At 39.7% G+C, this 14,761-nt stretch overlaps 1 protein-coding gene across 4 annotated transcripts in view; it reads right to left on the reverse strand.

The window, feature by feature from the left end:
- Positions 1 to 14,761, reverse strand: part of LPAR1 (lysophosphatidic acid receptor 1) — a 71,131-nt gene that overhangs the window by 25,096 nt on the left and 31,274 nt on the right. For all 4 annotated transcript variants that reach the window (XM_039733287.1, XM_039733290.1, XM_039733289.1 and 1 more), the window contains exon 3: positions 9,365 to 10,112. In XM_039733287.1, the coding sequence (XP_039589221.1) occupies positions 9,365 to 10,112 (748 nt within the window). The remainder of the gene's footprint in view (positions 1 to 9,364; positions 10,113 to 14,761) is intronic.

Genomic DNA, 14,761 nt, shown 5'->3' on the forward strand with positions numbered 1-14,761 from the left:
TCAATGCTTTCTTTCCACTGGTGGAAACAAACAAGAGTTCAGTGCCTCATTGAATGCAGTTTTACAATGAGACCAGTTAACAGCTTGCATTTTTGTTCACTTAATTTCTGAAGCTGAGGTCCAGCTGTAAATTTGACTTAGCACTTGGGTGGTGTTTGCTGAAACACAGAAAAGAAAAATGGTATCACAAAGGTGAAAACAGAAGCCAGTGGGTGGACATGGACCTTACCCCATACCTCCAGACTGCAAATGCTTTCCTTTAGGAATTGCCAAAGTTGTATCAGTTTTAGCTGAGGCGGCAAGTAATATAATCTGGAAAGTCAGTGAAAAAAATAAGCAAAACATTTAGAAGCAAATTCTCCATGCAACTATGTGCTTTCTAGAGGACAAAAATGTTATGTTGTGAGTAGCCATTTTTAAAAAGCACTATTGTGTCTCTTCTAAAGAAAGGATGGGTTCCCATCTTCTCTTCAAAAAATTCAAAATCCAAAATTTTCAGATTTTGAGAGATCAGCAGGACTTGGTCATATGCTGGCATTTCACTGTAAGCCTTCTTGCACATGCTGATTTTCAAAATTTCTTCTTGGTAACAATTTCTCCCCTGGGTATTCAGCAAAGTTTACCAAGGCCTCTATTTTAGAGAAAATGTCGCACAAAACATGCCCATCTGCATTGTTTTGGAGAAGCCCAGGTTGATAATTACTTACTCGTGGATGTAGCACTACTAAATGGAGTCTGATCTCAGAGCAAGATAGGCTGCCAATTAATTTTGATTTGGTGTGGATTTTCAGTAAGTGAATATCACCCCTTAATCAGCATTTTATTTTACCTGGATCCAAGTGAAAATCTTGGATTCTACTTTTCAAGATCAAGATGTGTTTTCCAAATCCTGTTATTAAATTAAAGGAAAATAAAAATAAATTCCCAGGGCCTGTTGAGAAATATACCTACTTTTGCCATTGGAATTAATTTTTAGAAGCTTCTTGGAAAAGGTCAAAACCTATGCAAGCAAGAAGAATTAGCTTTTTCTTTATAATTTTTTAAAAATCAAAACGTGATGTGTAAGAACTACTTAAGGTTTACCCCTTTCTGGTCATTCCTGGGTCTGGAAAAATGAAGAGAACTTTCATCTGCCCTTTAAATTTATTTTTTCCCTGAAAAGGTAATAAATTATACTGAAGTCAGGGGAAAGACTTTTATTAAACAAGGCCTCATTTTCATCATACTTAAAGGAATGTATTTACTAGAGACATTTTTCCCTCTCAAGAATAAAATAAAATAAAACCACATTCCTGTCTTGGGAAATGATGGAAGGTCCTCAAAGTGCGTTTTCAAAGGATTCTGAATGAAAACAAATAATTCTGATTCTTAACTGAAGGGGAAAAGAAGAAGAAAACTTCTAAATGGATTCCCCAGTGCGAAGCATTGAATGCTGTAGGGATACCTGGAATACTTTAGAGAAAAGACAGTTACCTGGGATGTATCAGCATTAACTGTGGATACAATAACATTAACTGAGTGAGTGAAAAAATTAAGCAAAATATTTAGAATGAGACATTCTGCAAATCCAGCCATAGTCTGGGTTCAGAGAGAGTTGCCTACATACAAGGCATCAGTAATTTCTGCTTCATCAAGTGGAGCCTGCATGGGCTTGTTTTGGAAATGAAAGCTACTTATGGAGTTTATCACACAAAAAAACTGACCACACTCTAATTTCCAGATCCTGTGCTTCCTTATTATTTTTCCTTTCAGCATTCTCACCAGCCAACCAGGAACAGGAAGAGATTTGGTTTGGGACTACTAGAAAAAATTCAAGAAGTTCCACCAGAATTCATTTGCCGGACTATAGATGACAATAAAAATGATCAGTGACTGAGACTTTGAGACAGAGCACACATAGTACTGCTTCTACCAGCAGCATGAAATATATCAAGCAATCAAGAAAAATCCTACAAAGGGTGCTAAATTTAAAACACACTACAACCATTGCATGATTACATACATACTGTACATAGATCCTTGGCAAGTTTTCACACCTCCAGTATTTTAACTGGAAAAAGAAAACCTGACTGATTTTCATCAATTCTTTGTGAAAATTTGTCTTCCTGTTAGAAAACAGTGCTAGACCTGTCTAATATAGTAATCAAGCTGTGTTTATCAAGAAAATAGAATACAGATATTTACATTTACACACATAAAAATATTATTACACTTGTTATGAATCACTGACTAAAAGTTAAAGTTCTTGTTATTAAATCAGAATGATTTCACAATTAAACCTTTTAACAAATATATGCAATAACACAAAAACTTTTATTCCCCTTCATCTACTGCTAAGCTGTAAGTACACAGTTACTTAAATCAATACTAAAATGTCATTAAGGTGCACAGGGGAAATAGAAAAATACAACAACAAACCCAAAAGATAATACATAATTCACAATAAGTGGAAATGGCAAGGCCTGCAAACCACTGACTGCCTAAACTGCATGCTTTTTCCCACAAGGAGGCTTTTGAGCAGCAATCAGAACTACTCAAGGCTGAGAGAGGGAGAAGAGGGAGAAGAAGGAGAAGAGGGAAAAGAGGGAGAAGAGGGAGAAGAGGGAGAAGAGGGAGAAGAGGGAGAAGAGGGAGAAGAGGGAGAAGAGGGGGAAATCCAAGTCATCCAAAATCCAGTAGGATAGATAAGGTGTGCTATAAATAATAATTTTAATCAATATTTCACTTTTTCGTGCAAATATTTGATGTGTCCAGCAGTGGACCTGTCATGGTCAAATATTTGATGATACAGCTTGGGTACTGATGCACACTGCATCTCTGAAAGCATTTGTTACAAACATTTGCTCTCCATATTATGAAACAGATTTTATCCTTTAAACTTATGAGCTCTCCATTTAGGCTACAGTCATCAGCAACAATTTCCCAGTTTACTTGACTGTAGGGTTAAATTCACAGTTTATGCACATTTAAAATGCACTGATCTAAAAACACTGGGACTGCACATAACTGCAATCCGTGTGCTAGAACAGAAAGTCATTGATGCTCAGACATGTATTGCCTGCACCAACTACAGAGTTTATTGCCCTGTTTTTCTGTCAGGATTAAATTAATACACAAGTGATATTTCTATGACCTGGGGGTCAGGCAGGGTTGGTGACTCTGAACTGGCCCCCTGTGCAGACCACAGGGTAACACAGTATTTACGGCTTCACACTGCACCACTTCCAGACAAGAAGCTGTGAAAAATGCTGCTCTCATCTGAACTCCAGCATGATGTTACTGCCCAGCATAACTCTCTATGGAAAATGTAATAATTACAAGGAAAAACACCTGATTGGATGCTGCTCTTCTCCCCATAAGGCCAGTGCTACCTGGTGGAAGGACATCTCCAAGCTAAGACAACATTCTCAATTTCAGTCATGTTAGGACTGAATACTCCTGAAAAGCTCATCCCTCCCAACAGCAGCAGGACTCCTCAAGGAGGAGGTAAATAGGTGAAGTTTTCTTCTTACAGTAACTGGGCTCAGAGTTAAACCCTAGCTTCTCCAAAAGATCATCTTATAAGCTGCACTGTGCTAAGAGGGCTGATGCTTCCTTTGGCCCACAGGAATAATGTTCCATGAGTAGGGAAGCTCTGTCAAAGTTTGAGCGATACCATAACCAAGCTTTGTCTAGACATGATCATCTCCATCTCAGTCCAGGATCATAGCCTTGGTAGCTGATGAAATGTATTTCTTACTGTTTAAGCCTTAAGACCAACAAAGATAAACCATTCCAGTTAATTATTTGACGCTGCATGAGGGATATAGAAATAAAGACATGCCTCTGTCAAGACACCACGTGCTGTCAGTCAGGTTGCAGCATTATTTCATAGTCTTTCTATATTCTACTGATAATCAAGTGCTTTTACTTCATGAGAAGAAAAACGGAGTGAAGATGCAGACTGGATGTCGAAACAACCATTCAGAAAAATTAAAGTTACCAATAATGTACTTTATTTGCTTCAACGGTGTAGCTACAGCATATGTGAACACTCATGTGCATTAACAGTTTTTTGCTGTTTTCCAACCCCATTTGGAACCTAGATGTGAAAGAAAAGCTACAAAAGTTCAAAAATAAGTCTCATGCAATTCATAACTGCTGCAGAGAGGGCAGGAAAAAAGCCGCTGCTGAACAATTCTACCCTTCCAGATGTTTATACTGAACTTCCAGATGTTTTTCTTACATTTATTTCTTCATTATAATAAGTAAAGGACTGTCTTCAAATACTGTGAGAGTCCTTTAAATCAAAATTTATACAAACTCAGAGTTTATACAAAAAGAACCTTTTTATCTGTGCCCACATTAGTGTCCCAATATTACAGAGTAAACCACATTCCTTGCAAACAAAATGGATGATTCTACAGGCAGGAAAGTCCTAAGTGTCTTTTTACTTTCCAGGAACATAAAGGGTAAACAATTTTGAATTCATTGTTTGGTCTCCCTACATCCTGAGGGCTAGCTGTGGTTCTTGGCTCAACAGGCATGCCTAATTTTGGCCAAACAACATTGAGAACTCACCCAACATAGAAGGCTAATCATCAGGATTAGTCAAATACAAATAAGAAGGGTTGTTGATATCGTGCTTATTTGAAATTCAGTTATAAATCCTCAGTATCACAATCTCACAGTCTAAATTCTAAATAGAGAGTAATGCCCAAAGATGCATGTGGAGGTATATGGCAGAGTTATCCACACTGTAAAAACAAGAGGTGACAAACTAGGATAAATATTTAATCAGCATTTAGGCAGGAGAAATACAGGCTAACTTTTCAACAGAAACATTCTAAGAGAGTACTTCTCTAGAAATGCAGGTATACACCTGAAAATACCTGAAAGACCCTAGCCTTTCATGACTGATTCCAGGCCAAGGAAATCCAGGCCAGAGCTAGTTTATCCAGGCCTCTGAAATCCTTAATTTGTTGCTTTCACTACTTCTTAAAACAATAGTTAGATATTGTCATCCATTTTTGGGCCAAACCTATGACTGGCCCAGACAAATGCTTTCAGAGTCTAACTATGATCCCCAGCAGAAAAACAGTTTAGCTTTGTTTTTAAATGTAACATGAGAAAAAGTGGAGAACAGAAGAGGGGATGCAGTTTCAGCTGATGCATCTGCTCAGTTTCTGCCTGTTCCTTGATTGCTCATTTAAAGGGAACACATGGTGGTGTTCACTGAGCAAAGTGTCACTGAGCTGCAAGCCAAACCAGACATGTTTTTATGACTATGTGCAGTACACAGATCAGTTCTTCCTTAGTTCCAATGCAAAGGAAAGGCATGGTTTAGAGAGAGAGCTTTATGTTCCTTGTTACTTTTGAAAGATTTCAAAAGCAGCCTTGTTAAAAGAAAAAAGAGCTCAGCTATGAAATCACTTCCTTCTGTTTAAACTATTTTACTCAAAGAAAAAAACAAGAGGGCATGAAAAAAAAAAATCTGTTCTCTGCTTTTGACTTGTTCCTAGGATTCAGCATCCCACCCGCTCTGTGGGATGACGCAGTGTGCCAGATCCCGACCGCTCCAGTCAGTGCGTCAAGCAGCCATAGCCCTCCCCACACAATCACCCTCTTGTCAGAGACAGCTGGCACCCTCCCTGCACATGCTGACAGCATCACCGCCTGGAGGACTGCACCCCTTTGGGGCAGCTCTTCTCCTCTTGGAGCAAGGCAGCAAGGCATGGGGAGGGCAGGCCGTGTTAGGCAGCTAACAAACAAGAAGCTCTTGTGTTATTCCCTCCCCCTCCTGCCCCCAAACACAGCGAGAATACAGACAGGGGAAAAGATGCTCTTCTGCCTGCAGCAAGAGCAACATGGCTTTGCCTGGGAGTACAGCCAGCAGGACAACTCCAGGACACCCGTTTATGGAAGTTTAAAAGTCAAATGAACAGTTCACTGCTGCCCAATTCACAATGGGGTTACTTACGGCTGAGCAGCATTTTAACAAAGATTCTAAAATGAGGAATGGTTTGCCTCCCTCTGCCAATGCTCACAGGTTTACCCAGAGCCCCAGTTCTGTTTTCCTTTCAATCCCAGGCACCCTCCCTCTCCTCTAAAATGAATTGTCTTCTCCTGTGTAAAGCAGGCTGACACAAACCAACTCCCTTCCCCACTCAACTGTGGGGAAGAAGGGAGAGTCATCTTCAGAATAAACTACTCTCCTTCACAGCTTCACTTCCTGCAAAAAGTCGGTTTCTGCCTCAAACCAATGTATTGAGCAATGTATTATTACCCTGATCTGCACCATTAAGAAAGGCAGGGGTTCTTCTCCTCCATGTTTTTGAGGTTCACTGATGCAGAAAAAGCCAGATAACTTGAGATAAATGATCAGCAAATTGCTCCATGCAGACTGACACACTCACCTTTTCTGCCCTTCCCTAAGCTCCAGTAGATAAACTTGAAGCACTACCTTTTCAAGAAGGCACACAGGAAGTGTGACCCTTGAAATTAAATCTTCTGCTTAAGAAAACTTTAAGCCAGACTTACAATTAGACTGCAAACAGTGATAGTGCACCACCACACCTGCCTGATCAACATGCTGACCACACTCTTTGCTTGAGAGATACCTGCTGATATCCAAGATATCAGTTGCCCAGAAGTGCTTTGAAGTGATGCTTAGCTTTTCTTCTTTAGAACCACAAAACAATCCTCCCCTGAAGTGCAAGTTCAGCAATATGGGATGAAACTCCCCAGATGATGGCAACTAATGAAAATTTCTCATGGTGTACATAGCAGTCTGGTAACATCTTGATGTACAAATATTTAACTCCCTCAAAGTCTCTGCACTTACCCCAAAGCCTAATTCTTGACTTCAGTCTATTCTTTATTTATTTATATCTTAAATTAAAAGAATTTACACAACAAACCCACAGCTGTTTCCCAACCATTTTTATCTTGCAACTGTGCATCCCAGGTGGTAAGGAGGTGAAAGCACTGCTGCTTCTTTACACTACAGGCCTACGAGTGACCTCTGCGAGCTTTCCTCTAGAAACCAAATTGCTTAGAAAAAAAACCAAACTGAACCAAAACCCAAACCCTTTGCAAAATAATACCAAGACGGGAGCTGCAAAAATGATAAAGAGTGTCACAACCTATGAGCGCTTTTGTTTCCTTTGAACAGATTTAATAAAATAATAAGTTATTGTTTTCTGTAAATGGTATTTTATGCAGATTAGAAGAGATACTTAAGTACAATGTGTGCAAAACACCGAATGAAGTGCAGCAGTAACAAGAAATAAAATCCTTTCTGAATTTTGAAGAAAGCTTCAACATGTGCCACTTGCAGTCCTGAAAAATCTCACCTTTATGGGGAATCAGACGTATTACTGAACTACATCTGCAGCTAAACTGAATTCATCCTCAGTTTAGCTAATGCTCCTTAACCCCTGGAGTTGTTTCACTCTTTCTAGAATAATACCTGAAAAAAATATGCTTACTGGGGAGAAAAAGGGGTCACTTTACATTCTTTGTACACCACGACTGTTGTGGCCACAGTGAGTGGCCTGTATATCTTCCCTATGACCTCTTCTCACAGGAGACTGATCCTTCTTGCTGCATACACATACCTCTAGAACCATACATGCTTGGGATTACCTGACATTTGCTATTTATTCAGTGACTGTTGATTGCTACAACTCCACATTGCATTGGTAGAAGTGCCTACTATTTTTCATACACTTTTTTTAGTAGCTGTTTTTGGGGTCTTTTGCCTTTTTTTTTTTGTAAAGTTTGAGCCAGTCTTTCACCTCATTGGAAATACTGTATGAACAATAATGTCTTCAGGAAGGAAAACAGAGAACCATTTCCTAAAAGAGGACTGCAAAACCCAAATTTTCTTGGAATTCTTAACCTCATCTTGCCTTCTGCCATGATAATCATGGAGATGGGAAAGGACAGATTTTTGAAGCACCAGGAGGTCAGGAGAGGTTTCACCAATCACTAGAGTATCCATTGGAAATCTCATACAAGTTCTTTCCCTGAAGAGAAGAGCAGGACATGGAGGAATGTATCTTATCAATGGTTTAACAGGTTAGTTAACTGCACAATTCATATTCTGGTCAAAAAGCAAATCACTAGGTCAGAGTACAACACGTAAATTCTTAAACTAAAAAGTGAGTTGACACAGTAACTCACACCAAATCTCTGCTACCATTCTGGTATGTTTGTGATTAAAGCTCAAGTCACAGCATAAACCTATGGGAACCATAATGTCAAGGAGAGAAATGGGGCTAAGTTTTGGGCTTTGTGGACTGCATAACAATTGCATTTATGAACTGTTAGGGCAACTATCTGATGCAACAGGGTAGTGGGGTAGTGGGAGACCCGTGTACTGTACTGGAAGACCTAATAGGTGAGAACACATATTGGGACAAAGAGACAACCTGTACCATGCTTGCTGCCTTCAGCTCACTATCATCTGCAGGAACAAAGAACAGAAAAACAGCAAAGAAGATCAACAGAGAACGGTACTCAGCCTTTAGGCTGTGCTTCTGCATAAGGAAACTGGGAACCCCAGACAAAACCCAAGTAAAACTATTCACAAAATTACAATAACCTCCTGAATCCAAAATGTGCTGTGGTATTTCCTTCATGCCAAGCACTGAAGCCTACGCACCTCCTGAGCAGTGTGCTGAAGCACACCAGTATCTCACATGCTACTTTCCTGTATTAGCAAATGCACCAAACACTATAGGACTGGGTACATGCAGTTCTGCTTAACACACAATCTTTTTGTGAATAGCCTGACTGTAGCTCCTGACTGTTCTCCATATAATGGAATTTCACATGAATACACACAACACCTTTCAGGTGACAAAAAGGAGACAACAGGTACTTCAGTGGAACACTGAGCCTTCTCTGTACTATTTTAAGTTTGAATCCATTTGACATCTTCAAAGGCAAAAGGACAAACATTATATAACAGGTTTCTACAAAAGATTTTAAACACGTGTTGCTGCAAAAAACCACCACATTACATCTGGATTTTCACTGTTTCATGTTACAGGGCTAAGAGACCAAGTCACATCAACTTCCATAAATAAGCTTGACAGTCCCTGTGTTGCTGCAAAAAAATGCCACATTACATCTGGATTTTCACTGGTTTCATGTTACAGGGCTAAGAGACCAAGTCACATCAACTTCCATAAATAAGCTTGACAGTCCCAGTGGTCTACTCAGAGCACCCAGTGGTGAACTCTGGGTGCTCTTATTGTCTGCATCTCCTCCAGTGTCTTCCACATTCTGCTGACCCCCAGGAGCTGACCACGCATTACTGAAATCACCTGATAAGAAACAGAGCAGGAAGAACAGGGTGGGCAAAGTAAGCACTTACCAAGCACAATGACCACAGTCTTCAGGAGGCTCATCATGGTGTCCCGATTCCTGCGGGGTCCAGAACTGTGCCTGGACATTCTCATAGTCCTTTGGCGAACGTACCCAAAGATGTGAGCATACAGGACCACCATGACCACAAAAGTGACCAGGTTGAAAATAGCCCAGAAGACCAGGTAGGAGTCACTATACAGCGGTGCCATGTTGGAGCAGTGGGTGATATCACAAATACAGTTCCATCCGACACTCGGTATGGCACCCATGACGATGGCCATAGTCCAGATAACAACAATGACAACGACCACTCGGCGGTTGCTCATCCGAGTGTGCAGCTGCATTCGAAAAACCGTAATGTGCCGCTCAATAGCAATGGCCAACAAATTGGCTACAGAGGCTGTCAGACTGGTATCAATGAGACCCTGACGGAGAAGCCAGGTGCTTACAGTCAGTCTTCTAGTGTTGGGTCCTGTGTTGAACATTAAGTAAAAGTAGGCCAGCCCTGCAAAAAAGTCCGCAGCAGCTAAGTTGGCCATTAAGTAATAAATAGGAAAGTGGAATCGGCGATTCACATAAATAGCCACCATAACCAAGAGGTTGGCCAGCATTATGAAGATGCAGACGGTAATCCCCAGTCCCATTACAAGCTTGCTGACAGTGTTCCATTCAGTGGCTAGATATTTTCCACTTCGGTTATAAAAGAAGGCAATGGTTTCATTGTAGTAGCACTGTGGTTCACTCATGGCTGTAGACTGAAAGAAGAGAGAAAAAAAAAGATTGAGAAAAAGAACCCAGAATGACATCAGAACTGAAAACATATGATTGCCTTCATGGCTAAGACATACACAAAGAGCGGGAAGGGGGACAGGAAAGGAACACACTTCAGAACAAATTTATTGTTTCAGACCAAGTGGCATTCCACAACTCACAAACAATTGCTCTGGGGAATCTAGTAACGGCAACCAGATTAGAAACCACCAGAAATGGCTCCATCTGCTCTGGGAGCCAGCATGATTTCTGATGTTGTTGTAAATTGCATAGAAAACAAGCTTTTGGCCAAACAGATCTGCTGAGAGATTCAGTTAAAGGCATGCAATTCATAATTAAGAAAAATTAACTCTGCTAGACACGTTATTTATGTTATCAGTGCACAGAACTGTTGTTTGACTGTAGCGGAAGAATAGTTCATCAAAGAGGAGGAAAAGTGTGTTACATTTCCAAGTAGGTTTTAACTCATTCCATTTTCCGTCATGGGTATTCCTTCTTGTCGTGTCTTAAAATGTGGGAAGACCACCCTAAATAAAGATTGTCAGTATGTTCTGAGACCGTGAAGTACAAGGGATAACGTATGTCCATAAAAAGTTCATGCCTTTATGAACAATAAAGAAAGCATGACATAGCATTTCTATGAGCACCAGCCACATTTCTAGAAATGGTTTGAAATACACAATGCTTTTAAATATAACTCATCAGAACTGACTTATTCCAGTTTGAAATAGGAGTGAGCCAAGAAATAAGCCAAATATTGCTTTTCTTAACTAGTGTTAAAAGCATCCAACCTTATTTCCTGCATTAACTATTGTTGTGGCTATGCCAGAGAACACATGATTAATTTTTTTTTGCAGAGTACTCCGCTGAGAACAGCTAGGGGGGTAACAAACCAGCCCATATTCTACTAAACTGTGGAAGTTTTGGATACAACTGTTGGCTTATAAGAAAATGCCTAATGAGTTTCCTTTTTAAGTTCCATGCAATTACTTAAGGTGCAATTCCCAAAAGGCAAACCTTAAGAAAATAAACCCCTCTGAATAACATCCTGGTTCTTTGTTTAGCATGGGTAAACAACAAAGATGTAAAAATCATAATTTAAAAAAAAAAAATCAAACCAATAAACACATGTCAAAAAGTCTCTTTCTATATAAGATCTGCCTTTGCCTCTCTGTTTTTATTGCTCTGGAACTCTATCAACTAAACATGAATTTTTACAAAAACAGGACCAGTTTTAGCAATGCAGGTAAGAAGCCCAATCAAGAAATAGATCAAAAACACTAAAAGGTGGTAATTTCTTCCCATTAAAACATACAAAGTTAACCATAGATTTTGGACAGCTCCAGTTGCTCTGCAGGAAGTGCTACAGCTAACCTAACCTTCTTGTGGAAAACAAAAACATACAGAATTGGGAAACAGAATTCATAACTTGACTCAAGTGAAAATAGTACCTGATAAAGATCTCCTTAGAATTACTCAAAACTGTTTCTGTTTCTTTTCATTTCTACATTTGTCAATGCAATTAAGCCAATTCCAATAAAGCAGTATACAAAACTTTCCACCTATACCCCAAATGGACTACATGGCATTTAAATTTATGTTAAAGAAAAACATCTTTTAAGAAAGATTTTACCTCCAGCCTAAACATTGACCAGAAACATTTGCAGTCCCAGGATAATAAAAAAGCTAGAATAAATAGTATTTCTCAGCCCAGTGAGTATAATACTTTTATTGCTCCTCTAGGATACATCAACCCTTGGGTTTGAAGCCTTTTAGCCTTAATTATTTAAGAAATTTTGGAAGTTCTCATGTAGGATCAGTTGCATATAAAAAAAAATTATTATCAAGGATGTTTAACAAAAGGAGACCTAGCTTCAAGACATCTGGCTTTAATTCTTTGGTTAAAGACCTTGTAGTAATAACAGGTCAAGTATAAGAACCCTTGAGGGAGAGAGGAAGTCATATGCATGAATTAGTGGCCCTAATAAAAGCTTGCCAACATCTGCATTAATTATGTAATGCACAGGATTTTTAGTCTCTGTAGGAATATCTGGATGCAGGACCTAGTGCATACTTGTGATCTTGAATAAATTCTCTTTGCCTGTGTATTTCTCACTGTTTTTTTCTTTCAGATGTCTGCTGCCCACATGTAATGAATGATTCCTGCTCCACTGTTGCTTCTATGGAAAGAGGCCTGCTACACCTGAAAAAACATATATTTTTAATTGAGAAATTTAAAATGTGGCTGGTATTATGCTTTTACTTTCTTTTTCCTTCTTTTTTCCTTTGTAGTTTTGTTTTGCATGTAGGCTTAAAATGTGAATTATTCCATGACTGTGCAATGCTCTCCCCAAACTTTTAATTTGAAATCTGAAACAAAACATGACAAAAAATATGACTTAATCATGAAATGCCAAGGCAAGGTGGAATGTACATACACACATACGGCTATGTAAAATGCTACAGAGCCTGACTTGTTCAATTTAAAACTATGACAGCACTTGAGCGATCTCAGAGAAGTTAGCATGAGGCCTTCTTGTTCTGAAGGCAGAAAACCAAAATATTATGTTCATGTAAGGAATTTTGGAGAAGTTTTGTTTCTAAGGCATTCTAATCTAAAACCTGGGACCTCCTGTAAAAGTAATCTTTTCATGCCCTGTGTGCCCCACGCCCCCTCCCAAGGGAAAGAAGAGAAGAAGATGAGACAGTTTGCTGGCAAAAATTCCAACAGGGGACTTCCAGATGATCAGCTTTCTCAGATGCCACTTAAAGGAAGGTTTTGACCTCCCGGGTCACAAACATAAAAATCCCAAGGCATCACTTTTAGCTGTGATGCTGACTGGAAAGGCTCAAGTAGGAGAGAAATGCACTCTATCTCTCAGTACTCAAAGTGTTAACATACCACAAAAGCATATGCAAGCAAGCAGACCCCATCCCCTCTCCTGCCCCTGCAGGAAAAGGGGCAGGGACGTTTATATTTTAATTTCCTGAAGTTTCACTCAGTGTGTTTCACTGCCTGTGTAAGCCAGATGTGTGGTGCCCAGAGATTTACCTCATCCATTCAGTGTATCTCAACAGAAGTTTAAAACAAACTGAGCTGCAAATTGCCCATGTTAACTAAACCTCTAGGACAAATCTGTGTGGAAGAAGTAAACATTGAGCTGTAAACCAACAAGACAGATAAAGAAAAATGGAGTAAAAGCAGATTAAAAGCAAAGTCTCCTCTTGCCACATGAAGGTGACCCAATACACATTTGTCCCAAATCAACAAAGAAGAAAATCACAAGTACATGGAATTCAATCTCTTAATCCCATGAGACATAGTTATAACTATGGCCCAGCGCACACAAACCAGGAAATTTGGCTCCAGGACTTAATAAATAAAACTCACTCTTCAGCAATTAGTCATTCAATTCACCTTGACGCTGGCCTTTTCAGGCACTATTTGCCTGGTTGTCTCCTCTCCTCTGGTTATATGGGATCACACCACACTGCTGCCAGTGGGAGCACTGGGAAGAAGAGCCCATGTAATCTTTCCCATGTTTTGTGCCTGATTCATCTTGCTTCTGCGCCACCTCTGCATCACACCCTGAAGAACAGGATGAGGATTTAGATCCACAGCAGCTTGACCACTGGATGTCCTTGGGAGAGCAGCGCATTACTACCTGCCCCTCCTGGGGCAGAGACAGCATTAAACACACTGTCTGTCTGGAGCAGAAGGTGATAGGGGATCTTTGAATCCTGCCAGCTCCATGGTGAGTGACAGCTCACCCGGTGAGGGCTGCTCACCTGGTAAGGACTGTGTATAGAGAGATGCTTGGGGTGGAAAACAAACATCAAAAAGTCTTCAAATACCATTGACTGCCTAAATGAAGCATTAATTAGCACGAGGTGCCTGAGGGGAAGATGATCAGTTTACAAACCCCTCTGCAATCTCATAGTTTGGAGAGTTCCTTGATCCACGAAATAAAAAAAGGCAGGTCACTCTCTCCCCACCCCAGTACCCATGGGTGCACCTATTTCTTGTCGAGAGAAGCACAGCAGAACATTCTTTGAATATTAAGGTCTGACTTTTACAGCACTTTTCAAACTTGTAAGTCACAATGAAAGAATCCATATCCAGGAAATCTCTTAAAGATATCTTAACCCTAGACTCTCCACACTCTGCTCCTCTCTTTTTTGTGTTTTGCTGAATTAACCTCCACATGCCACTGTTTTCTTACCCAGAACACAGAGGAGACGAAAATAAATTCATTTTTCTAATATTGTTGTGGTAAACTAAGACTACAAAACCATAAAAAACTCTCTTATGTCTTTACATTTAGAGCAGCAGTGAATGGAAATTAGTACCACTGCTTTCAGCTTGCGTATATATCTTAAAGTTTACCAACATACTGGAAGGGGTCAAGCTGAAAAACTTCAGGGAACTGCCAACTTCAAAATCCCCAAAGAAGGGTATAAATTAAGAATATCTTTAAAATAAGGATAAGCAAGTAAGTATAGGCATAATTGAATCAATATGTAAATACTTCATCAACCCACAACTGCTAAGCATGGGGTTTATGAAAGTAAAGTTGTAACAGATGAGGAAAAAAAATCCAATTTGCAAACACAGTTGTCCATTACCTAATGA

This window comes from Passer montanus, unplaced genomic scaffold, assembly GCF_014805655.1.
Source record: "Passer montanus isolate IOZ18808 unplaced genomic scaffold, ASM1480565v1 scaffold85, whole genome shotgun sequence".
In the NCBI taxonomy this organism is placed as follows: domain Eukaryota; kingdom Metazoa; phylum Chordata; class Aves; order Passeriformes; family Passeridae; genus Passer; species Passer montanus.